The following is a 24,467-nucleotide window of genomic DNA, read 5'->3' as shown; positions in this document are numbered from 1 at the left end:
CCCCCCCCCCCCCCCCCCCCCACTGATATGCTGTTCCCAGCTGGGAGTCACACAGGTGTGAATTGGTGCAAGTATTTACAAACTGGATTCTGGCACCATGAATTTCGGGGGGGCGCAAGGGCTAAGTACCTTTTTCATTGGCTGCCCTCACCATTCATGCCCCCCACCCCACCACCATCACCCTCAGTCCCTTCTGTCTCATAGCTCACCTTCCCCCAACCTTCCCCTCAGCCTTTCACCCCAACTGCCCCTCAGCCTTTCACCCCAACTGCCCCTCAGCCTTTCACCCCAACTGCCCCTCAGCCTTTCACCCCAACTGCCCCTCAGCCTTTCACCTCTTCCCATGAGCACAGCTCCCATTCCTCCCCCAGGGTCATCTCAGCATCACAACAGGATACTGGGCCTGGGTTGACAGTATCAGCAGCTCTAGTCTGTGGGGTGGAGGATGTAGATGACTCACTGTGAGATGACCTCTGATGCTCCTTATTGTCTGACAAAGTCTGACTCCTGTCTTTTAGCTAACATACCCCTATCCGCCTGGATGATGCCTAGTTGTGCAGTGGGGACACCTTCTCATCGGCCACATTATTTTCAGGGTGGGGGGGCGAGATTGGGCAAGGGCTGGGCTCATAGACTGGGGATGCTGTCATACCAGGCAGTCTCACACACCCATGGCCTGTCACTTCTTGGTGAGGGTGGATGCCTGTGGGACGTCCATGGGTCCAAAGTGAGCTGAACCCCCTCCCACCCCCAATTGTCAGAACCCAAGACCCACCCCCAGCCCAACCTTCCCACCCCTGGAATAAAAGTGAGAGGCAGATCGGACTGGTGGTGGAAAGGTGTTTGATGGGGCTTTTTACAGATTTGGTGACCTTTTCCTGACTCACTATGTTCAACTTCACCCATGCCAACTTAAGAGTCATCTATCTTCCTGATCTTCCGCACTCTCTCACTCCTTCAAGATGTTCCCCAGATTGCACATCAGGAGTGGAGGCGGCCAGCTGCTTGTCTCATCCTCTGTCCTGTGATGCCCTTGGTGGCTGTCCTCTGGAGGGCCTGGGCCTGGATAGACCTGGACGACTTTTGGCTGTCACTGGTGACCACATGTCGCCCCTGTTCTGCTTGCTGCCAATCAGATGTACAAGTGTCAGGTTGGTGGGATTCAGAAGAGCTGCAGTGTCCCAATGCCTCCATTGCGAGTGGCCTCATGATGGACCCCATCACTTCCTCCTCCCGTGGGATGCATGTTGGACTTGGGCTGCTCCATGGGGCAGAGGGGCAGCCGTTCCAAAGTTCCAGAGGCCTCAGCATCATCTGGCACTGCCAATCCTGGAGAGCCCATCTCATCTGAATCATGCTGTCAATGCCCTCAGTCATGGTGCGTGCTCTGTGACTGGGACATGCCCCTCAGCGGGTGAGACATGTCCCTCATTGCCTTGCTCATATTCCTCTGTGACTGGCTAAGGTCAGTCAGCGCCCGGCCAATGCTCTCGATGCCCTCAGCCATGACCCTGTGTGAATTGGCCAAGCCCAGGTGCTCCGCAGTGTCCATCTGCGCCTGGACGATGTACACCTGTGGCTGGGTCCTCCGGTCCTGCGCCTAAGCCTTGGAAGTCCTGACACAAGGCTCTGACTTCTTGCCCCTTTCAGTGTTGGCCTGGGTGCCATGCATTGTCTGCAACATCTCCTGTGCCTGAAGGCGATTGGACTCCTCCAGTTGTACTTTCAGAATTGGAATATAGCTGACACCCCGTCCTGTAAATTCTGGCTCTGAATCTACATCTGCACCACTGATGGGATAACCTCTTCTAGAAGCGTGACATCTGCATTAAGGGCAGCTGTTCCCTGGGATTGGGCAGCCCTCCAACAAGTTGCTCCCTCGTATGTCCCTGACTCCACCTGATGTGCTGCAGCATATGTGTGCGGTGCTGCCCACGGGGGAGACCGAGGAGCCTAACAGCTAACATTTCTCACCAAGGCGATAGTCTCTGTGCTGGTGGATGGTGAAAGCTGTGTCTTCCCCTGACGTCTGCGCTGGGGTCTTCTGAGGGTCTGGAGGTAGGCTGCGACCCTGGACGGCCCACCCTCGTCTGATGGGGATCCTGAAAGACAAAGGACATGGGGTCAGCTGTTGGGGAGGACCGGGCTGTGGGAGATGAAAGACTCACTTGAATAAGACATCTGAATAAAGTTGAGTTGGGTTTTCACTACTTCAGTGCACGCCAAACTCCATGTTAGCCACAGCTTCACCCCCCCGCCCCCCCCGGTCTCCCGTACGAGTTCCATGGCCCGTCTGGACCCGTATGTCATGCACACCCACACCCGTCTTCTGTCTCTTCCTTTGATTATGCCCCGCTTTAACCTTTGGTACACAGAAAGGACATAGTGAGATGCCAGAACACCAGTTTTATGGAGGGGGTTTCTAGCTGGTGGTATATGGGAGCAAGGTGCCTGGCCAAGGAGAGCAGGACATGTGTTGGGGGTTCCTGGAGGGAGGGTTCTGAGGAACTTGCTGGCCGGTGGAGTGTTGCTGGGATATAAAGGTTTGGGGGCAGATGTCGGGGGCGTCATTCTCCGACCCCCCCGCCGGGTCGGAGAATGGCCGTTGGCCGCCGTGAATCCCGCCCCCGCCCCCGCCGAAGTCTCCGGTACCGAAGATTGGGTGGGGGGGCGGGAATCGGGCCACGCCGGTTGGCGGGACCCCCGCTCAATTCTCCGGCCCGAATGGGCCGAAGTCCCGCCAGAAATTGCCTGTCCTGCCGGCGTAAATCAAAGCTGGTATTTACCGGCGGGACCAGGCGGCGCGGGCGGGCTCCGGGGTCCTGGGGGGGGGCGCGGGGCGATCTGACCCCGGGGGTGCCCCCACGGTGGCCTGGCCCGCGATCGGGGCCCACCGATCCGCGGGCGGGCCTGTGCCATGGGGGCACTCTTTCCCTTCCGCCTCTGCCACGGCCTCCACCATGGCGGAGGCGGAAGAGACTCTCCCCACTGCACATGCGCGGGAAACTGTTGGCGGCCGCTGATGCTCCCGCACATGCGCCGCATTTCCACGCCAGCTGGCGGGGCACCAAACGCCATTTCCGCCAGCTGGCGGGACGGAAATCCCTCCGGCGCCGGCCTAGCCCCTCAATGTTGGGGCTCGGCCCCCAAAGATGCTGAGCATTCCGCACCTTTGGGCCGGCGCGATGCCCGTCTGATTGGCGCCGTTTTTGGCGGCAGTCGGCGGACATCGCGCCGTTGGGGGAGAATTTCGCCCCAGATGTCAAGGACAGGAGTGATTCCAGGGTCACACAGATGGGGCACGATTCTCCACTCCCACGCCGGTTGGGAGAATCGCCTGGGCTGCCATTCTCCCGCGTCCTCCCGCGATTCTCCCAAGCGGCGGTAATTGCCCGGTCGGGTTTCGCGGGCCGCAGACCGGAGAATCACCTGAGACACCCAAAACGGCGATTCTCCGGCACCCCTGCTATTCTCAGGCCCGGATGGGCCGAAGTCCCGATGGCGTGACCCCAGTTCACGCCGTCGCCGTTCACACCTGCTATTTAAAGTCGTCAGCCAGTCGTGCTGGCTGACGCTGAGCAGGGAGGAGGTGAGCGGACTGTAGCGCAGCGCCCGGAGACCGGGTCGGCTTCCCTGAGAAGCTGCGGCCAAAGGGGGGGGTGCGGGAGAGTGTGCAGGTGGGAGGGGGGAGGAGTGAAGGAGAGTGTGCAGGTGGGGGGGGAGAGTGTGCAGGTGGGAGGGGGGGTTGAGGGAGAGTGTGCAGGGGGGGGGGGGGAGAGAGAGAGTGTGCAGGGGGGGGGAGAGAGAGAGTGTGCAGGTGGGGGGGGGGGGGGGAAGAGTGTGCAGGTGGGAGGGGGGGTGGGAGAGTGTGCAGGTGGGAGGGGGGAGGAGTGAAGGAGAGTGTGCAGGTGGGGGGGGAGAGTGTGCAGGTGGGAGGGGGGGGTTGAGGGAGAGTGTGCAGGGGGGGGGAGAGAGAGAGTGTGCAGGGGGGGGAGAGAGAGAGTGTGCAGGTGGGGGGGGGGGAAGAGTGTGCAGGTGGGAGGGGGGGTGGGAGAGTGTGCAGGTGGGGGGGGGATGAGGGAGAGTGTGCAGGTGGGGGGGGAGAGTGTGCAGGTGGGAGGGGGGGATGAGGGAGAGTGTGCAGGTGGGGGGGAAGAGGGAGAGTGTGCAGGTGGGGGGGAGAGAGAGAGTGTGCAGGTGGGGGGGGGGAGAGTGTGCAGGTGGGGGGGGGAGAGTGCGCAGGTGGGGGGGGTGTGGGAGAGTGTGCAGGTGGGGGGGGAGGGAGAGTGTGCAGGTGGGGGAGGTGCGGGAGAGTGTGCAGGTGGGAGGGGGGATGAGGGAGAGTGTGCAGGTGGGGGGGGAAGAGGGAGAGTGTGCAGGTGGGGGGGAGAGAGAGAGTGTGCAGGTGGGGGGGTGAGTGTGCAGGTGGGAGGGGGGTGTGTGGGAGAGTGTGCAGGTGGGAGGGGGGATGTGGGAGAGTGTGCAGGTGGGAGGGGGTGTGTGGGAGAGTGTGCAGGTGGGAGGGGGGGATGAGGGAGAGTGTGCAGGTGGGGGGGGGAGAGGGAGAGTGTGCTGGTGGGGGGGGTGAGGGAGCGGAGTGCAGGTGGGGGGGGTGAGGGAGCGGAGTGCAGGTGGGGGGGTGAGGGAGCGGAGTGCAGGTGGGGGGGGGGGAAGTGTGCAGGTGGGAGGGGGGTGAGGGAGAGTGTGCAGGTGGGGGGGGGAGAGGGAGAGTGTGCAGGTGGGGGGGGTGAGGGAGCGGAGTGCAGGTGGGGGGGGGGGAAGTGTGCAGGTGGGGGGGGAGAGGGAGAGTGTGCAGGTGGGAGGGGGGTGAGGGAGAGTGTGGATGGTATCGTCCATCCGCGGATGCCACATGTCAGCCGACCTGATATGGCAGGACGGTGACGAGGACACGGCCGCAGGGTGCGTGTGGCTGATGGGCACAGGCGAGTGGCACACTGGTGAGCAGTACGGTGTGAAGTGACCGTTGGGCGCAGACAGTGACCAGGGGTTAGGCTGGCTGCGTGTCTGCAGCGCGACCAGGCCACCAGGGCACACAGGGGTCCCATGCAGCCCGGCTGCCGAGGTGTGGAAGAACCTCCGTGTAACATGTCGTTTCTCTGCCCCCCACCACCCTCCTGCAGGTCACCATGTATGCCAACCAGACAGCGATGTTCACTGCCGTGGTTGGAGCCGCAGTTCTGGAGTTTGCCATCCGGCAGCATAGAGTCGGACGGCCCACAGTGGCTGCAGATGCAGCGGTCGCCGGTGCAGCAGAGGGGATGGCCGCGGAGTGACCCGTCGTCGACGCGCAGGCCGCAGGCGCTCAGGACTCGAATGTACAGGGAGATGCCGAGGGGAACATTGACCGCCAGATGGCGAGGAATGCAGAGGAAGTGCTTGGGGGGGAGCAGGAGGAGGAGGAGCAGGTGGAGCACAAGGATCCACCGATGGTCATGCCAGGGCGCCACAGGCGTCCAGCAAGGCCGAGGGTGTACCGTGACAGAATGTCGTTCGAGGCCCTACCGGACATCACATGCAGGAGGAGACTACGGTTCAGCAGGGAGACGGTCGCACATATATGCCAGCTCGTGGCGCACCTCGCACCACGTGGAACGGGAGAAGGACACGCTATACCAGTCTCCGTCAAGGTGACGGTGGCCCTAAACTTTTACGCTACCGGTTCCTTCCAGGCGCCGAGTGGGGACCTATCCGGGATCTCACAGGCATCGGTACACAGGTGCATCAGGGCCGTCACCGACGCCTTGTACGCCATCGCGGACAGGTACATTCAATTCCCCGAGGACCGAGCACAGCAGGAAGCACGGGCACGTGGATTCGCCAAGGTGGCCGGGATACCGATGGGCCAGGGTGTCATCAATGGTGTGCACATCCCCATGCGCCCACCTGCAGACAGCAGGGACGTGTTCATGAACAGGAAGGACGCGTACTCCATGAACATTCAGGTGGTGTGCGACCCCCACATGAAGATCATGCACGTGTGTGCAAAGTACCCCGGCAGTGTGCATGACGCCTACATTCTGGCACAGTCGTTCATCCCCGCAATGTTCGATGGATGCCCCCCCCCGGCTGAGGGGCTGGTTGCTGGGCGACAAGGGCTATCCATTGAGGTCATGGCTGCTGACGCCAATACGGAGGCCTCACATCAACGCGGAGAGCCAATACAACGAGGCCCATGCAGCAACCAGGGGTGTGGTGGAGCGGTGCTTCGGCCTGCTGAAGATGCGCTTCAGATGCCTGGACCGATCAGGAGGGGCCCTGCAGTGCCAACCCGACAGGGTCGGTCGCATGGTTGTGGTCTGCTGTGCGCTGCACAACATTGCCATGCAGAGGGGAGATGACCTGGTGGAGGAGACGGAGGGAGGACCTGACGGCACCGGACCCAATGCAAACGAGGGGGATGGGGAAGAGGAGGATGCGGAGGATGAGGATGATGGGGTGCATCAGGGTGGGGGAGGGGCGCAGGACGCAGACACTGCCCGGCTGCTCGTTACGCCCAGGAGGCTGCGCGACGGCACCGCCGGGGACAGCGGGCATGCGACGCGTTGGTGGCCGCACGGTTCACGCACTGTGGGGGTGGGATTCGCTGAACACTGCCACTTGCACCGTCAGTCCTGCACACGGGCACCACACACCAACCCCCCCCCCCGCACCGCGTTCATGGCAACAATTCCACATCACCTTACCACTGTGGCACTACGGGATTGCACAACATTGATGATTGGGTAAGCGGGTGTGAACAGTGCCATGTTGAATGATGACAGCCCGCTCTGCGATGAGTTGTGTGCTCAGATTCGCCAGCCGAGGTCTGACTCGTGGCTTTAGCTGAACCATGCACTCCGGTGGTCACAGCCTTCCTGACGGATATTTCACCACATGCCCGTGTGGGGTGGCTTGCGTCGGTGTACCGAGGACAACGGTGTCCGATTATGGGGGGGGGGGAAAGGGTCACCACATCCGGAACAGACCTTGAACGGCTCGTATACCACGACGCCAATCGGGCACCCTCACGAGCCCCCTAGCACCAGACATAGCACAGAGTCTTACAAGTCAAATTTAACAGTGCGTTTATTCGTGTGGTGAACATAGGTGCCCTACCCACTACAACTAGACTGTGCCCTGCACCCGTGCCAACTTCTTATGTGCCTAACGACTTTGCCTTACGGGCCCTACCACCACGTCTAGGTGTGTTCCCAGATGGTACAGCAGGAGTGGAGGTGGACTGCTGTGAATCACGCCCTTCGACATGGCTCCCCTTCGGCACACGTTTCCCGGGGTGGCCCAGCTTCGATGGGCCAGGCTGCTCTGCGGGCGTGCTGGATGGCGTGGTGCCACCCTGACCTGCCCGCTCCCCACCAGATGTGCCAGGGACGGAACGGGGGGAGGCTGAGTGTACCGGGATGCCCCTTGTTGGAGCTACCGGGACGGGCCCCAGAACCTCCTCCTCCCTCGGGGAGCCCGGGTCTCACCGTGGGACGGAGATGCGCTCGGAGACATGCCCCGTCGCACCCCCGACACCTGGCGCTGCCAGTCCTGGAGGCCTGCAGCGGTATTGACCACGGTCCGAATGTTCGCCGAGACGGGGCCCAGGGAGTGCCACATTCCTGCCAAGGTCTGTGCTATCTCAACCTGTGAGTGCACTACGCCATCCATCACGTGGGCCAGGCGGTCTATGCTCTCCGCGACTGACTGCTGGGACTGAGCCATCGCTTGCTGGGACTGGGCCATGGCATGGTGAGACTCAGCGAGGGCCCGGAGAGCGGCGGCAATGTCGTGTTGGCTCTGACGCATGGCTACCTGTGAGAGGACAGTCCGCTCCTGGGCAATTGGATGACGTGTGCACGTGAAGCCTAACGCCTTGCAGAACCTGACCCATGGCCAAAACCCCTTCACCCATTGCCTCCACCGCGGACGCCACCCGTGCGATGTCGGCCTGGGTGGCTGCGATGAGCGGCACCACTCCCTGCTCCTGGACGCGGATAGACTCCTCCAGCTGCGTGTGCAGGTCCTGGAAGATGGCCCTCATCTGGTTACTCAGTCCATGGGTGTCCATACGCATCGGTTGTCCGGGTGGGTCAATTACATCCAGGAACCCAGGAACCGTCAGGGTGGCAGCTGGTTGCTGCGCCTGGGCTGCCCTCCGACCGTCCAGCCCCTCGGCTGCTCCAAATTCCACCTGCTGTACCGGCTCGGCTGTGGGGTGCGCACCAGACCATGACCCGGGAGCCTCATCACTTATCTGCCCAACCGAGGTGAGTGTCTCTGTGATGGTGAACGGTGTGGGAGACAGCAGTGCCGCAAGCTCGAGGTCATCATCCGTCAAGAAGTCTGGTGTGTATTGTTCCCCCTCATGGCCCGGCGCAAGCTCCATGCGGGCCATGTCGTCTTGACCTCCAGTTCGATCCAGCGGGTGTGTGGCCGTGATGTGCGCTTCGGCATTACTGTCCACCCTGTGCCCCTGACTAATGTCTGTCCCGGAGGTCTCAGCGTCCCGGTCCTGTGTCCCAGACTGTGAGGTCTGCCCTCCTGTCCGACCAACTGTCAACCGCTGGCGTGCGTCCCTGGGTGCCGTTGCGGTGGGTGGCGTTGCGCTGCTTCTTTTGCGAGACGTCCCTGAAGGTTCGGACGATGGCCCTGGGGAACATAAAAGATTTGGGGTTCGTTAGACACGGTGGCCCGGGTGTATGGTGGTGGTGGGTGCACAGTGTGAGGGGGGATGGGATCTGGGGTGCAGTGGCCAGAGTGTGAGGGGGGATGGGATCTGGGGTGCAGTGGCCAGAGTGTGAGGGGGGATGGGATCTGGGGTGCAGTGGCCAGAGTGTGAGGGGGGCGATGACGGGTTGGGGGTGGAGAGGACATGCAGGGTTCTCTCACTTGCTTCTGCGCCTCCGACCTGGCATGGCGCGACCTCCCGGGTGGCGGATCCCCCAGCGAGGTCCAGGGCCCTCTGCTCGTGAATGGTTAGGGGGTGCAGGACCGGAGAACCCCCTCCGGTTCTCATGCGCTCCCGCTGGTTATGTGCTGTCTTGTCCTTGGGGTGGGGGGGGGGGGTTGGATAAAGCAGCACCATTAGGCGGGTATCATCAGGGCATGCAGATATTGACAACATTGTGGCTGGCTCAGGAGACAGCACGCACATGGAGACAGGAGACAGCACGCCATGGGTTCGCTCCAGGGGGGTCCCAGGGCTCATGTGGGTCGAGTAGATAGTTGGGCACCATGACACCCCCCAAACACCCCCAACATCGCCCCTGATGCCCCCGCCCCCCCCAACCCCAACACCACTCCCCCCCCCCCCCTCCCCCGGTGCCGGGGGGGGGGGGGGGGGGGAGCCTGGGGGCACCCTCATGGCACTTACCCTGGCAGCCCGGGTGAGGTTGTGCAGCTTCTTGCGGCACTGCTCCCCCGTCCGGGGGTTCTGCCCCACAGCACTGACTGCAGTGCCCACCTCCCACCAGCCGCGCCTCACCGCGCTGGATGGCTGGCAATGCCCACGTCTTGGGCAGAGGGTGTCCCTTCTCCGCTCCACCTCATCCACCAGGGTGTCCAGGTCCGTATCCCGGAACCTCGGTGCGGCTCTTCGGGGTTCAGCCATCTCCTCGGTTCTCCTCCGGGTCCTCTGTGCGCGGTTCGCGCAATTTATGACGCAGCGGTGCGTCATTCGGGCGTCGCACGGTGACGATGCGGCCTTCGCGGAAGGACCGCCCAAGGTTCTCGCGGCCCCGATCCTAGCCCTTTTTCGGGCCCTGAATCGGTCGGGATCGGGGCCGGTCCGCGCCGTTGTGAACCTCGACGGCGTTCCTGACGGCGCGGCCACTTCGGCGTGAGAGTGGAGAATCCATGGTGTCTCACCCGAGCTGCTTGAAGGAAGTTGTTCATCTTCTTCCTGCAGTATATGCCAGTCCACTTGGTCAGCCTGCCAGCACTCACTGCATCTGCCACCTCATCCCAGGCACTATTCATAACAACTGGCTGTTGTCTCCACCCCACCCTGGGGAAAAGGGTGTCCCTCCATTCCTCAATGGCATCCAACATCCTGTGGATGTCTGCATCAAGGAAGTGTGGCTTTTGGCAGCCATCTTCTTGATCATTTAAAAAAATCTATTTCCAGTCTTCAGAGATGTGAGGCGGGAGTGTCCAGAGGCTTCCCATAAACCTCTCACCATTATTTATGATTTTTACTTCTTACTTCCCAGTCACTCACTTGTTTACTCCTTCACATGCAGGGAGATATTGCAACATTTCAGTGTAACCCAACTAACCTATTTGTACATGTGCCTAGAACACTCGTATTCTCGGTGCCTCCTTTCAGTTCATTCAGAAATGTGTTTTTAATGAGCCGGAGTTACTCTTGGATTGCATTATCAAGCAGGAACTGGGCACCCTGTAGACATCATGGGCGTCATTCTCCGACCCCCCAGCGGGTCGGAGAATGGCCGTTGGCCGGCGTGAATCCCGCCCCCGCCGGTTGCCGAAGTCTCCGGTACCGGAGATTGGGCGGGGGCGGGAATCGGGCCGCGCCAGTTGGCGGGCCCCCCCCCGCTCGATTCTCCGGCCCGGATGGGCCGAAGTCCCGCCGAGAAATTGCCTGTCCCGCCGGCATAAATTAGAGTACCTATTTACCGGCGGGACAAGGCGGCATGGGTGGGCTCCGGGGTCCTGGGGGGGGGGGGGCGCGGGGCGATCTGGCCCCGGGGGGTGCCCCCACGGTGGCCTGGCCCGCGATCGGGGCCCACCGATCCGCGGGCGGGCCTGTGCCGTGGGGGCACTCTTTCCCTTCCGCCTCCGCAACGGTCTCCACCATGGCGGTGGCGGAAGAGACTCTCCCCACTGCGCATGCGCAGGAAACTCAGCGGCAGCTGACGCTCCCGCGCATGCGCCGCGCCGACATGTCATTTCCGCGCCAGCTGGCGGGGCAACAAAGGCCGTTTCCGCCAGCTGGCGGGGCGGAAATCCCTCCGGCGCCGACCTAGCCCCTCAATGTTGGGGCTCGGCCCCCAAAGAAGCGGAGCATTCCGCACCTTTGGGGCGGCGCGATGCCCGTCTGATGGGCGCCCTTTTGGGCGCCAGTCGGTGGACATCGCGTCGTTTGGGGAGAATTTCGCCCCATCATCCCATAATGGGTGAGATTTACCGGCTGGTGGGAAATTCCGGTCCCAAGATGGTGTACGGGCTTCCGGTGACAAGGCGTGCTATCAACAGGAAATCCTGTTGACAATGTCAGGACCGGTAGATATAATAATATCTTTATTACTGTTAGAAGTAGCTTACATTAACATTACAATGAAGTTATTGTGGAAATCCCCTAGTCGCCACATTCCAGTGCCTGTTCGGGTACTCTGAGGGAGAATTCAGAATGTCCAATTCACCTAACAAGCACGTCTTTCGGGACATGTGGGAGGAAACCGAAACACGTGGAGGAAACTCACGCAGACACGGGGAGAACGTGCAGAATCCGCAGACAGTGACCTATGTCGGGAATAGAACCGAGGTCCCTGGCGCTGTGAAGTAACAGTGCTAGCTAGTGGGCCCCTCCACCACTGCCGAAAAACACGTGGCAGAGTGGTCAGGAAATCCCATCCAATGCATGAGCTCTACATAAAATATGATGTGGAGATGCCGGCGTTGGACTGGGGTGAGCACAGTAAGAAGTTTTACAACACCAGGTTAAAGTCCAACAGGTTTGTTTCGATGTCACTAGCTTTCGGAGCGCTGCTCCTTCCTCAGGTGAATGAAGAGGTCTGTTCCAGAAACATATATATAGACAGATTCAAAGATGCCAGACAATGCTAGGAATGCGAGCATTAGCAGGTGATTAAATCTTCACAGATCCAGAGATGGGGTAACCCCAGGTTAAAGAGGTGTGAATTGTGTCAAGCCAGGACAGTTGGTAGGATTTTGCAGGACAGATGGTGGGGGATGAATGTAATGCGACATGAATCCCAGGTCCCGGTTGAGGCTGCACTCATGTGTACGGAACTTGGCCATAAGCTTCTGCTCGGCGATTCTGCGTTGTCGCGCGTCCTGAAGGCCGCCTTGGAGAACGCTTACCCGGAGATCAGAGGCTGAATGCCCTTGATTGCTGAAGTGTTCCCCGACTGGAAGGGAACATTCCTGCCTGGTGATGGTCGCACGATGTCCGTTCATTCGTTGTCACAGCGTCTGCATGGTCTCGCCAATGTACAACGTTTCGGGACATCCTTTCCTGCAGCGTATGAGGTAGACAACGTTGGCCGAGTCACACGAGTATGTACCGCGTACCTGGTGGGTGGTGTTCTCGCGTGTAATGGTGGTATCCATGTCGATGATCTGGCACGTCTTGCAGAGATTGCCATGGCAGGGTTGTGTGGTGTCGTGGTCACTGTTCTGAAGGCTGGGTAGTTTGCTGCAAACAATGGTTTGTTTGAGGTTGCGCGGTTGTTTGAAGGCAAGTAGTGGGGGTGTGGGGATGACCTTGTCAAGGTGTTCATCTTCATCGATGACGTGTTGAAGGCTGTGAAGAAGATGTCGTAGTTTCTCCGCTCCGGGAAAGTACTGGACGACAAAGGGTATTCTGTTGGTTGTGTCCCATGTTTGTCTTCTGAGGAGGTCGGTGCGGTTTTTTGCTGTGGCGCGTTGGAACTGTCGATCGATGAGTCGAGCGCCATATCCCGTTCGGACGAGGGCATCTTTCAATGTCTGTTACGCTCCTCCTCGTCTGAGCAGATCCTGTGTATACGGAGAGCTTGTCCATAGGGGATGGCTTCTTTGATGTGTTTAGGGTGGAAGCTGGAGAAGTGGAGCATCGTGAGGTTATCCGTGGATTTGCGGTAAAGCGAAGTGCTGAGGTGACCGTCCTTGATGGAGACGAGTGTGTCCAAGAATGCAACTGATTTTGGAGAGTAGTCCATAGTGAGTCTGATGGTTGGATGGAACTTATTGATGTCATCGTGTAGTCGTTTCAGTGATTCTTCACCGTGGGTCCAAAGGAAAAAAATGTCATCGATGTATCTGGTGTATAAAGTCGGTTGAAGGTCCTGTGCGGTGAGTAGGTCTTGTTCAAACTTGTGCATGAAGATGTTGGCGTATTGGGGTGCAAATTTGGTCCCCATGGCTGTTCCGTGTGTCTGGATGAAGAAGTTGTTGTCGAAGGTGAAGACGTTGTGATCCAGAATGAAGCGGATGAGTTGCAGAATTGCGTCTGGAGATTGGCAGTTGTCAGTGTTGAGTACTGAGGCTGTTGCAGCAATGCCGTCGTCATGGGGGATGCTGGTGTAGAGTGCCGAGACGTCCATTGTGACGAGGAATGTTGCTGGTTCAACTGGTCCATGGGTGCTGAGTTTCTGTAGGAAGTCCGTTGTGTCGCGACAGAAGCTGGGCGTACCTTGTACGATGGGTTTCAAGATGCCCTCGATGTAGCCAGAGAGGTTCTCACACAGGGTCCCATTGCCTGAAACGATAGGACGGCCTGGTGTGTTGGCCTTGTGTATTTTCGGTAGGCAGTAGAGATCTCCAATGCGGGGAGTACGTGGGATGAGAGCACGTAGGGTGCTCTGAAGGTCTGGATCCAAGGTCTTGATCAGTCTGTTAAGCCATCAGGAGACGCGTCAATGCCAGATTCATCAGTCGCATTCACAAGACAGCCCCGAATGTCACCCAAGCACAACGCAATGTCATCCGCGCTCTCAAGACCAACCGCAGCATCGTCATCAAACCAGCAGACAAAGGAGGGGCCACTGTCATACTGAACAGAACGGACTACTGCAAAGAAGTATACCGACAACTGAACAACCAAGAACACTACAGACAGTTACCCGCAGATCCGACCAAGGAACACATCCGCCAACTTAACAGACTGATCAAGACCTTGGATCCAGATCTTCAGAGCACCCATCGTACAAGGTACGCCCAGCTTCTGTCGCGACACGACGGACTTCCTACAGAAACTCAGCACCCATGGACCAGTTGAACTAGGAACATTCCTCGTCACAATGGACGTCTCGGCACTCTATACCAGCATCCCCCATGACGACGGCATTGCTGCAACAGCCTCAGTACTCAACACCGACAACTGCCAATCTCCAGACGCAATTCTGCAACTCATCCGCTTCATTCTGGATCACAATGTCTTCACCTTCGACAACAAGTTCTTCATCCAGACACAGGGAACAGCCATGGGGACCAAATTCACACCCCAATACGCCAACATCTTCATGCACAAGTTTGAACAAGACCTACTCACTGCACAGGACCTTCAACCAACGTTATACACCAGGTACATCAATGACATTTTTTTCCTTTGGACCCACGGCAAAGAATCACTGAAACGTCTACACGATGACATCAATAAGTTCCATCCAACCATCAGACTCACCATGGACTACGCTCCAAAATCAGTTGCATTCTTGGACACACTCGTCTCCATCAAGGACGGTCACCTCAGCACTTCGCTTTACCGCAAATCCACGGATAACCTCACGATGCTCCACTTCTCCAGCTTCCACCCTAAACACATCAAAGAAGCCATCCCCTATGGACAAGCTCTCCGTATACACAGGATCTGCTCAGACGAGGAGGAGCGTAACAGACATCTACAGACGTTGAAAGATGCCCTCGTCCGAACGGGATATGGCGCTCGACTCATCGATCGACAGTTCCAACGCGCCACAGCAAAAAACCGCACCGACCTCCTCAGAAGACAAATATGGGACGCAACCAACAGAATACCCTTCGTCGTCCAGTACTTTCCCGGAGCAGAGAAACTACGACATCTTCTTCACGCCTTCAACACGTCATCGATGAAGATGAACATCTTGCCAAGGTCATCCCCACACCCCCACTACTTGCCTTCAAACAACCGCGCAACCTCAAACAAACCATTGTTTGCAGCAAACTACCCAGCCTTCAGAACAGTGACCACGACACCACACAACCCTGCCATGGCAATCTCTGCAAGACGTGCCAGATCATCGACATGGATACCACCATTACACGCGAGAACACCACCCACCAGGTACGCGGTACATACTCGTGCGACTCGGCCAACGTTGTCTACCTCATACGCTGCAGGAAAGGATGTCCCGAAGCGTGGTACATTGGCGAGACCATGCAGACGCTGTGACAACGAATGAACGGACATCGTGCGACCATCACCAGGCAGGAATGTTCCCTTCCAGTCGGGGAACACTTCAGCAGTCAAGGGCATTCAGCCTCTGATCTCCGGGTAAGCGTTCTCCAAGGCGGCCTTCAGGACGCGTGACAACGCAGAATCGCCGAGCAGAAGCTTATAGCCTAGTTCCGCACACATGAGTGCGGCCTCAACCGGGACCTGGGATTCATGTCGCATTACATTCATCCCCCACCATCTGGCCTGCGAAATCGTACCAACTGTCCTGGCTTGACACAATTCACATCTCTTTAACCTGGAGTTACCCCATCTCTGGATCTGTGAAGATTTTATCACCTGCTAATGCTCGCATTCCAAGCATTGTCTGGCATCTTTGAATCTGTCTATATATATGTTTCTGGAACATACCTCTTCATTCACCTGAGGAAGGAGCAGCCCTCCGAAAGCTAGTGACATCAAAACAAACCTGTTGGACTTCAACCTGGTGTTGTAAAACTTCTTACTCTACATAAAATAAGCAGAAATGCAACTGGCATCAAAAAGATCTTTAGAGAGAATGCAGAAAATATTTAGCAAAATGAGAGACTTCAGTTTAAAGGACCGGCTGAGAAGCTCGGATTGTTCTCGTTGGATTGGAGAAAGTTGTAAGGAGATTTAATGGAGCTGTTGAAAATCATGAGGCCTCTGGACAGAGTAGATAGGGAGAAACTGTCCCTTTGGGCAGAAGGATTGAGGACCAGAGAACAACAATTTTAGGTGACTGGCAACAGAAACAATATGAGGAAAAGCTTTTTCCACAGCAAGTGGTTAGAAACTGAAACACAACCGTGTTTGAGGAGCTGTTTCGTCGCTGGGGGTGGGAAGCGTGAAAAAGGGGGAAAAATTTGTACAGACCATATTGTTGATTGCTGGGAAGTATGTTTCCCAGGGTGTTTATGTGTTGAAACCTGTTTTGATGCATGTTTGTCATAAAATATGTTTAAAAAAAGAAACTGGAACACACTGCCAGAGACTGCGGGGAAGGTAGATTCAATTGTGGCTTTCAGAAGGGAATTGAATAAACACCTGAAGAGAAAATATATACTGGACTCTGATGAGAGGGTGGTGGACGGAGGATAACTGATGTGTTCTTTCAGAGAGATGGCATGAAAATGATGGGCTGATTGGTCTGTTTCTATGCTGTAGCCATCCTATGATCGTATTATCAACGCCACACTCTGCAGCAGTATGTTTTCTAAAGAGATCGCCCTTAGTTACTGATGCTTTTGATGCTCCTGCATTCTACTCTGACTGTCTGTTTCCAAACAGAATCCAGGTTACTACGACATAACGGCTTCAGACCTATCTGTTTGGCACGTGCCCAATGACACACCCGTAAGGAACTGGAAAGATGCAGCAATCCTCCGCTATCACACTGAAACCAACTTCCTACAACGGTACGGGGGAAATCTGTGCCAGCTTTTCAAAGTGAGTGTTTCAGCATTGCCTCAATTTCATTGTAACTTTTGAAAAAGGAATGTGGTGAGATTCTTCGTTCCCGGACGGCGATTTTGTAATCGGCGATCAGGCGGAGAATTCCTTTTTACGATGGGAGCAGGGCTCCGAAACGGCATCATTGAGGAGCACGCCACACACCATTGGAACGGCCTCAGGACCTTACCTGAAGGCCCTACCCTGATGCTCCGTCCCCGATGGGACGAGTTCCTGACCGTGCGGTTGACTCATGGTCTCAGCGGTTGGGAACCCGGCCTGGCGGCTGCGGACTGTGTCCAGCAGCGCCACAGTTGGACGGGAGCCGTGCTGCTGGACATGGGGGCTTCGACGGGGGTTGAGGTGATTGGTGGGGGGTGGCCCCGGGACTGGCGAGCGGGTGCCCAGAGGGGGCATTATCTGGCAGGTCGGGTTAGTGCAATGTTGTCCAGCACGACTGCTTGCAGATCATCGCCATGCGCATGTGAGGCCGTGGACCTGGCAATTCTCCAGGCTTTTATATCGGGAAGGCCTTGCGTTTTATATGGTGCGCTGCTAGCCCCTCACCAGTCGGAGGATCGGTGGGGTCTCGCCGATGTTTCTCATGTAAAACACCACGGATCCTGCAGACATAGCCCCAAAATCGGAGAATCCAGCCCATGAAATTGGGAAATTGAATCTAAAAGGGGCTCAAGCCTGAGTTGGTCAGGCTACAGTTCAAAATTCCAACAAATTTTAATTGCACTGCCACAAACTTAAAAATCTTCCACGAACAAGGGCAATTGGGCATATTAAAAGAGTATTATTGTATTTTCTCATTAAAATATTCCTTGATGTATTTAAGAGTGGCAACCTTCAAAAGGTAAGCCCTTCATCCCAGCAACGAGTCAAGTGAACCTTTGAAAAGCTCCCAACACATTTATATCATTTTTCAAATAAGGGAGGCAAAACTGCCCACTGTGCTCTGGATGTGGTTTTACCAAGGTCCTGTACAGTTACAGCAGGAAGATGTTGCTTGGTAAGGGGGGAATTGCTAAGTTAGGAGAAAGTCAGAGAAGTGGGCACAGGAAGAGGAGGGTCATAGGAAGACAAGTCTGTGAAGGTAGTCTTTCAATCTGTGAAAAATATGCTTCATTTCAGCAATACCCTGTCGAATACAACAAAGGGAAATGTCCAGGTGATAACGGACCTTCAAGTCCCATCAGTTATGACTTTGGTAATGCGGAGAAGATAAAAAGTTTTTATGGGCCTCATACTCATGGTAAATGTAAAATGTTCTCTTTATTTTGCATTAAAGCACTGTGCCTTTAAAATGATTGCCTCGAGCTCCGTGCAAAGCTTGAAAAAAGCAAAGCGTTTTCTCGTTTAGGTTCTGTTATCCATAAAGGATCAGCCACACAATCGATGTGAAAGTCACGGTTGGAATAAATGTCTTTCAATTGGACAAAGACAAAATTTGCCAAAGAGATGTTAACAGGATTGTTTTTTGGGCATACTGATTACAAATGCCGTTCCATATGGAGAAGTACAAGGTTGCACATGGCATCCTGCACCACAGAATGAACATAAGAACTTAAGAACTAGGAGCAGGAGTAGGCCATCTGGCCCCTTGAGCCTGCTCCACCATTCAATGAGATCATGGCTGATCTTTTGTGGACTCAGCTCCACTTTCCGGCCCGAACACCATAACCCTCAATCCCTTTATTCTTCAAAAAACTATCTATCTTTATCTTAAAAACATTTAATGAAGGAGCCTCTACTGCTTCACTGGGCAAGGAATTCCATAGATTCACAACCCTTTGGGTGAAGAAGTTCCTCCTAAACTCAGTCCTAAATCTACTTCCCCTTATTTTGAGGCTATGGCCCCTAGTTCTGCTTTCACCTGCCAGTGGAAACAACCTGCCCGCATCTATCCTATCTATTCCCTTCATAATCTTATATGTTTCTATAAGATCCTCCCTCATCCTTCTAAATTCCAACGAGTACAGTCCCAGTCTACTCAACCTCTCCTCGTAATCCAACCCCTTCAACTCTGGGATTAACCTAGTGAATCTCCTCTGCACACCCTCCAGTGCCAGTACGTCCTTTCTCAAGTAAGGAGACCAAAACTGAACACAATACTCCAGGTGTGGCCTCACTAACACCTTATACAATTGCAGCATAACCTCCCTAGTCTTAAACTCCATCCCTCTAGCAATGAAGGACAAAATTCCATTTGCCTTCTTAATCACCTGTTGCACCTGAAAACCAACTTTCTGCGACTCATGCACTAGCACACCCAGGTCTCTATGCACAGCAGCATGTTTTAATATTTTATCATTTAAATAATAATCCCTTTTGCTGTTATTCCTACCAAAATGGATAACCTCACATTTGTCAACATTGTATTCCATCTGCCAGACCCTAGCCCATTCACTTAGCCTATCCAAATCCCTCTGCAGACTTCCAGTATCCTCTGCACTTTTTGCTTTACCACTTATCTTAGTGTCGTCTGCAAACTTGGACACATTGCCCTTAGTCCCCAACTCCAAATCATCTATGTAAATTGTGAACAGTTGTGGGCCCAACACTGATCCCTGAAGGACACCACTAGCTACTGATTGCCAACCAGAGAAACACCCATTAATCCCCACTCTTTGCTTTCTATTAATTAACCAATCCTCTATCCATGCTACTACTTTCCCCTTAATGCCATGCATCTTTATCTTATGCAACAGCCTTTTGTGTGGCACCTTGTCAAAGGCTTCCTGGAAATCCAGATATACCACATCCATTGGCTTCCCGTTATCTACCGCACTGTTAATGTCCTCAAAAAATTCCACGAAATTAGTTAGGCACGACCTGCCCTTTATGAACCCATGCTGCGTCTGTCCAATGGGACAATTTCCATCCAGATGCCTCGCTATTTCTTCCTTGATGATAGATTCCAGCATCTTCCCTACTACCGAAGTTAAGCTCACTGGCCTATAATTACCCACTTTCTGCCTACCTCCTTTTTTAAACAGTGGTGTCACGTTTGCTAATTTCCAATCCGCCGGGACCACCCCAGAGTCTAGTGAATTTTGGTAAATTATCACTAGTGCATTTGCAATTTCCCTAGCCATCTCTTTTAGCACTCTGGGATGCATTCCATCAGGGCCAGGAGACTTGTCTACCTTTAGCCCCATTAGCTTGCCCATCACTACCTCCTTGGTGATATCAATCCTCTCAAGGTCCTCACCTGTCATAGCCTCACTTCCATCAGTCACTGGCATGTTATTTGTGTCTTCCACTGTGAAGACCGACCCAAAAAACCTGTTCAGTTCCTCAGCCATTTCCTCATCTCCCATTATTAAATCTCCCTTCTCATCCTCTAAAGGACCAATATTTACCTTAGCCACTCTTTTTTGTTTTATGTATTTGTAGAAACTTTTATTATCTGTTTTTATATTCTGAGCAAGTTTACTCTCATAATCTATCTTACTCTTCGTTATAGCTTTTTTAGTAGCTTTCTGTTGCCCCCTAAAGATTTCCCAGTCCTCTAGTCTCCCACTGATCTTCGCTACTTTGTATGTTTTTTCCTTCAATTTGATACTCTCCCTTATTTCCTTAGATATCCACGGTCGATTTTCCCTCTTTGTACCGTCCTTCCTTTTTGTTGGTATAAACCTTTGCTGGGCACTGTGAAAAATCACTTGGAAGGTTCTCCACTGTTCCTCAACTGTTTCACCATAAAGTCTTTGCTCCCAGTCTACCTTAGCTAGTTCTTCTCTCATCCCATTGTAATCTCCTTTGTTTAAGCACAAAACACTCGTGCTTGATTTTATCTTCTCACCCTCCATCTGTATTTTAAATTCCACCATATTGTGATCGCTCCTTCCGAGAGGATCCCTAACTATGAGATCCTGAATCAATCCTGTCTCATTACACAGGACCAGATCTAGGACCGCTTGTTCCCTCGTAGGTTCCATTACATACTGTTCGAGGAAACTATCGCCGATACATTCTATAAACTCCTCCTCAAGGCTGCCTTGACCGACCTGGTTAAACCAATCAACATGTAGATTAAAATCACCCATGATAACTGCTGTACCATTTCTACATGCATCTGTTATTTCTTTGTTTATTGCCTGCACCACCATAATGTTACTATTTGGTGGCCTATAGATTACTCTCTCCTATCAGTGACTTTTTCGCCTTACTATTCCTGATTTCCACCCAAATGGATTCAACCTTATCCTCCATAGCACCGATGTCATCCCTTACTGTTGCCCGGATGTCATCCTTAAATAACAGAGCTACACCACCTCCCTTACCATCCACTCTGTCCTTCCAAAAAGTTTGATACCCTCGGATATTTAACTCCCAGTCGTGACCATCCTTTAACCATGTTTCAGTAATGGCCAATAAATCATAGTCATTCACGATGATTTGCGCCATCAACTCATTTACCTTATTCCGAATACTACGAGCATTCAGGTAAAGTACACGTATGTTGGCTTTTTTACCTCTGTTCTGAATCTTAACACCTCGATCAGTAACCTGTCCTAAGTTATATTTCCTCTTAACCTTTCTCCTAATTTTCCTTGTTGTCGAACCCATATCTTCCTGTAACAACCTGCCGCGTCGCTTACCATTAATGTTTTCACTTCCCGTTTTATTTCTTTTAGTATTCCTTGTCCTATTCACTGAGCTCCCCTCAGTCACTGTACCTTGTACTGTCGCCCTTTTTGATTTTTGACTATGGCTTCTCTGCCTTACACTTTCCCCCTTACTGCCTTTTATTTCTGTCCCTGTTTTACTACCTTCCAACTTCCTGCATCGGTTCCCATCCCCCTGCCACATTAGTTTAAACTCTCCCCAACAGCTCTAGCAAACACCCCACCTAGGACATCGGTTCCAGTCCTGCCCAGGTGCAGACCGTCCGGTTTGTACTGGTCCCACCTCCCCCAGAATCGGTTCCAATGTCCCAGGAATTTGAATCCCTCCCTCTTGCACCATCTCTCGAGCCACGCATTCATCCTATCTATCCTGACATTCCTACTCTGACTAGCTCGTGGCACTGGTAGCAATCCTGAGATTACTACCTTTGAGGTCCTACTTTTTAGTTTAACTCCTAGCTCCCTAAATTCAGCTTGTAGGACCTCGTCCCGTTTTTTACCTATATCGTTGGTGCCTATGTGCACCACGACAGCTGGCTGTTCACCCTCCCCCCCCCCCCCCCCATATCCACTTGCACCTACTCTCCTGTTCTTATCCCGGGATCTGGAAATTTGAACTTTTCCAGGATGTTGACCCAGCGACAGTGAAGGAGCGGTGATATATTTCCATGTCAGGATGGTGAGTGACTTGGAGGGTAAGTTCCCAGGTGCTCCCAGGTGTCTGCTGCTCCTGTCCTTCCAGATGGTAGTGGCCATGGCTTTGGAAAGTGCTGCCTAAGAAGATTGGTGAGTTCCTGCAGTGCATCTCGTAGATGGTACACATGGCTGTCGCTGTTCGTCAGTGGTGGAGAGAGTGAATATTTGTGGAAGTGGTAGCAATCATGCGGTCTACTTTATTCTAGATGGTGTCAATCTTCTTGAGTGTTAGAGCTGCATTCATCCAGGAAAGTATTGTATTATGCCCCCGACCTCTGCCATGTAGATGGTGGGCAGGCTTTGGGGAGTCAGGAGGTGAGTTACTCGCTTCATGATTTGACCTGCTCTGGTAGCCAGAATATTATATGGCTAATCCAGTTCGTGTTTCTGGTCAATGGTAACACCCAGGATGTTGATAGTGGGGAATTCAGTCATAGAATCATAAAATTTACAGTGCAGAAGGAGACAATTTGGCCCATCAAGTCAGCACCAGCCCTTGGAAAGAGCACACTACTTAAACCCACACCTCCACCCCATCCCCTTAACCCAGTAACCCCATCTAACCTTTTTGGGTTTTTTAAGAAAATATTTTATTCAGGCATTTATAATTTTAACATTTTAAACAAAGAGATCCAACACACACAAAAAACCCACACTAACATACCCATCAACCCCCAGCATAAACCCTAACTATCATGGTCCATGTACCTACTCCATCCCACGGTTTTCCTTTCATTAGATTTCCTACCCTCATTTGTCACTTCCATCCCCCCCACCCTGCTGACGGTCAATTTTCCATGAAGAAGTCGATGAACGGCTGCCACCTCCGAGCGAACCCCTATAATGAACCCATTAAGGCAAACTTAATTTCCTCTAGCCTGCCATGTCACTGACCCACACCCCCGACTTTGGAGGCTCCGAGTCCCTTCATCCCAACAGAATCAGTCTCCAGGCCACCAGGGAGGCAAAGGCCAAAACGTTGGCCTCTCTACCCCTTGGGCTCCTGGATCTTCCGACACTCCAAATATTGCCACCTCTGGACTTGGAGTCACCCTCCCTTCCAGGACCTCTGACATGACATCTGAAAATCACTGCCAAAAACCCTCAGCCTCGGACACGCCCAAAACATGGTTCACAGGACTTCCCCCACACCTGTCCTCCACCTCCTCAAAAAATCTGCTCATCCAGGCCACAGTCGTATGAGCCCTGTGAGCCACCTTGAATTGGATCAGGCTAAGCCTGACACACAACAAGGATGCATTGACTCTCCTCAGGGCCTCCTCCCATAACCCGATTCCAACTCCCCTCCCAATTCTTCCTCCCACTTCCTCTTCACCTCCCCTATTGGAACCCCTTCCCACTTCATCAGTTCCTTTTATATTTTTGAGACCCTTCGCTCCCCGACCCCTGTTTTTGATATCACCTTATCCTGTAGCCCCCTTAGTGGAAGGCGAGGGAAGCCCGGGACCTGCCTCTGAACAAAATCCTGCACTTGTAAGTGCCGGCACCCATTCCCCTCTGGCAACTCAAACTCCTCGGAGAGATGGCAGATGGAGTTTAACCTGGACAAATGTGAGGTAATGCATTTTGGAAGGGCTAATGCAGGTAGGGAATATACAGTGAATGGTAGAACCCTCAAGAGTATTGAAAGTCAAAGAGATCTAGGAGTACAGGTCCACAGATCACTGAAAGGGGCTACACAGGTGGAGAAGGTAGTCAAGAAGGCATACGGCATGCTTGCCTTCATTGGCCGGGGCATTGAGTATAAGAATTGGCAAGTCATGTTGCAGCTGTATAGAACCTTAGTTAGGCCACACTTGGAGTATAGTGTTCAATTCTGGTCGCCACACTACCAGAAGGATGTGGAGGCTTTAGAGAGGGTGCAGAAGAGATTTACCAGAATGTTGCCTGGTATGGAGGGCATAAGCTATGAGGAGCGATTGAATAAACTCGGTTTGTTCTCACTGGAACGAAGGAGGTTGAGGGGCGACCTGATAGAGGTATACAAAATTATGAGGGGCATAGACAGAGTGGATAGTCAGAGGCTTTTCCCCAGGGTAGAGGGGTCAATTACTAGGGGGCATAGGTTTAAGGTGAGAGGGGCAAAGTTTAGAGTAGATGTACGAGGCAAGTTTTTTACGCAGAGGGTAGTGGGTGCCTGGAACTCACTACCGGAGGAGGTAGTGGAGGCAGGGACGATAGGGACATTTAAGGGGCATCTTGACAAATATATGAATAGGATGGGAATAGAAGGATACGGACCTAGGAAGTGTAGAAGATTGTAGTTTAGTCGGGCAGTATGGTCGGCACGGGCTTGGAGGGCCGAAGGGCCTGTTCCTGTGCTGTACATTTCTTTGTTCTTTGTTCTTTGTTCTCCTCTAGCTCCTCCAAACTCGGGACACCCTCCTCAATGAAAGAACCTCCAAATCTCTCAATCTGTGCCTGTTGCCACCTCCTAAAGCCCCCGTCCAGCCCCCCCGGAGTGAACCGGTGATTGTCACAGATCGGTGACCACACCGATGCCCCCTCCAGTCCCA

At 54.1% G+C, this 24,467-nt stretch overlaps 1 protein-coding gene across 1 annotated transcript in view; it reads left to right on the top strand.

Annotated features, from left to right (window-relative positions):
* The window catches only part of LOC140398170 (intelectin-1a-like), a 71,693-nt gene that overhangs the window by 30,210 nt on the left and 17,016 nt on the right, over window positions 1-24,467 (top strand). The window contains exons 4-5 of the mRNA XM_072486517.1: window positions 16,433-16,591; window positions 17,735-17,855. Coding sequence (XP_072342618.1) covers window positions 16,433-16,591; window positions 17,735-17,855 — 280 coding nt within the window. The remainder of the gene's footprint in view (window positions 1-16,432; window positions 16,592-17,734; window positions 17,856-24,467) is intronic.

The sequence above is a fragment of the Scyliorhinus torazame genome, chromosome 2, assembly GCF_047496885.1.
Source record: "Scyliorhinus torazame isolate Kashiwa2021f chromosome 2, sScyTor2.1, whole genome shotgun sequence".
Classification (NCBI taxonomy): domain Eukaryota; kingdom Metazoa; phylum Chordata; class Chondrichthyes; order Carcharhiniformes; family Scyliorhinidae; genus Scyliorhinus; species Scyliorhinus torazame.
Note: the sequence above shows the minus strand (reverse complement) of the source record. Positions and strands in the feature narration are given on the sequence as shown.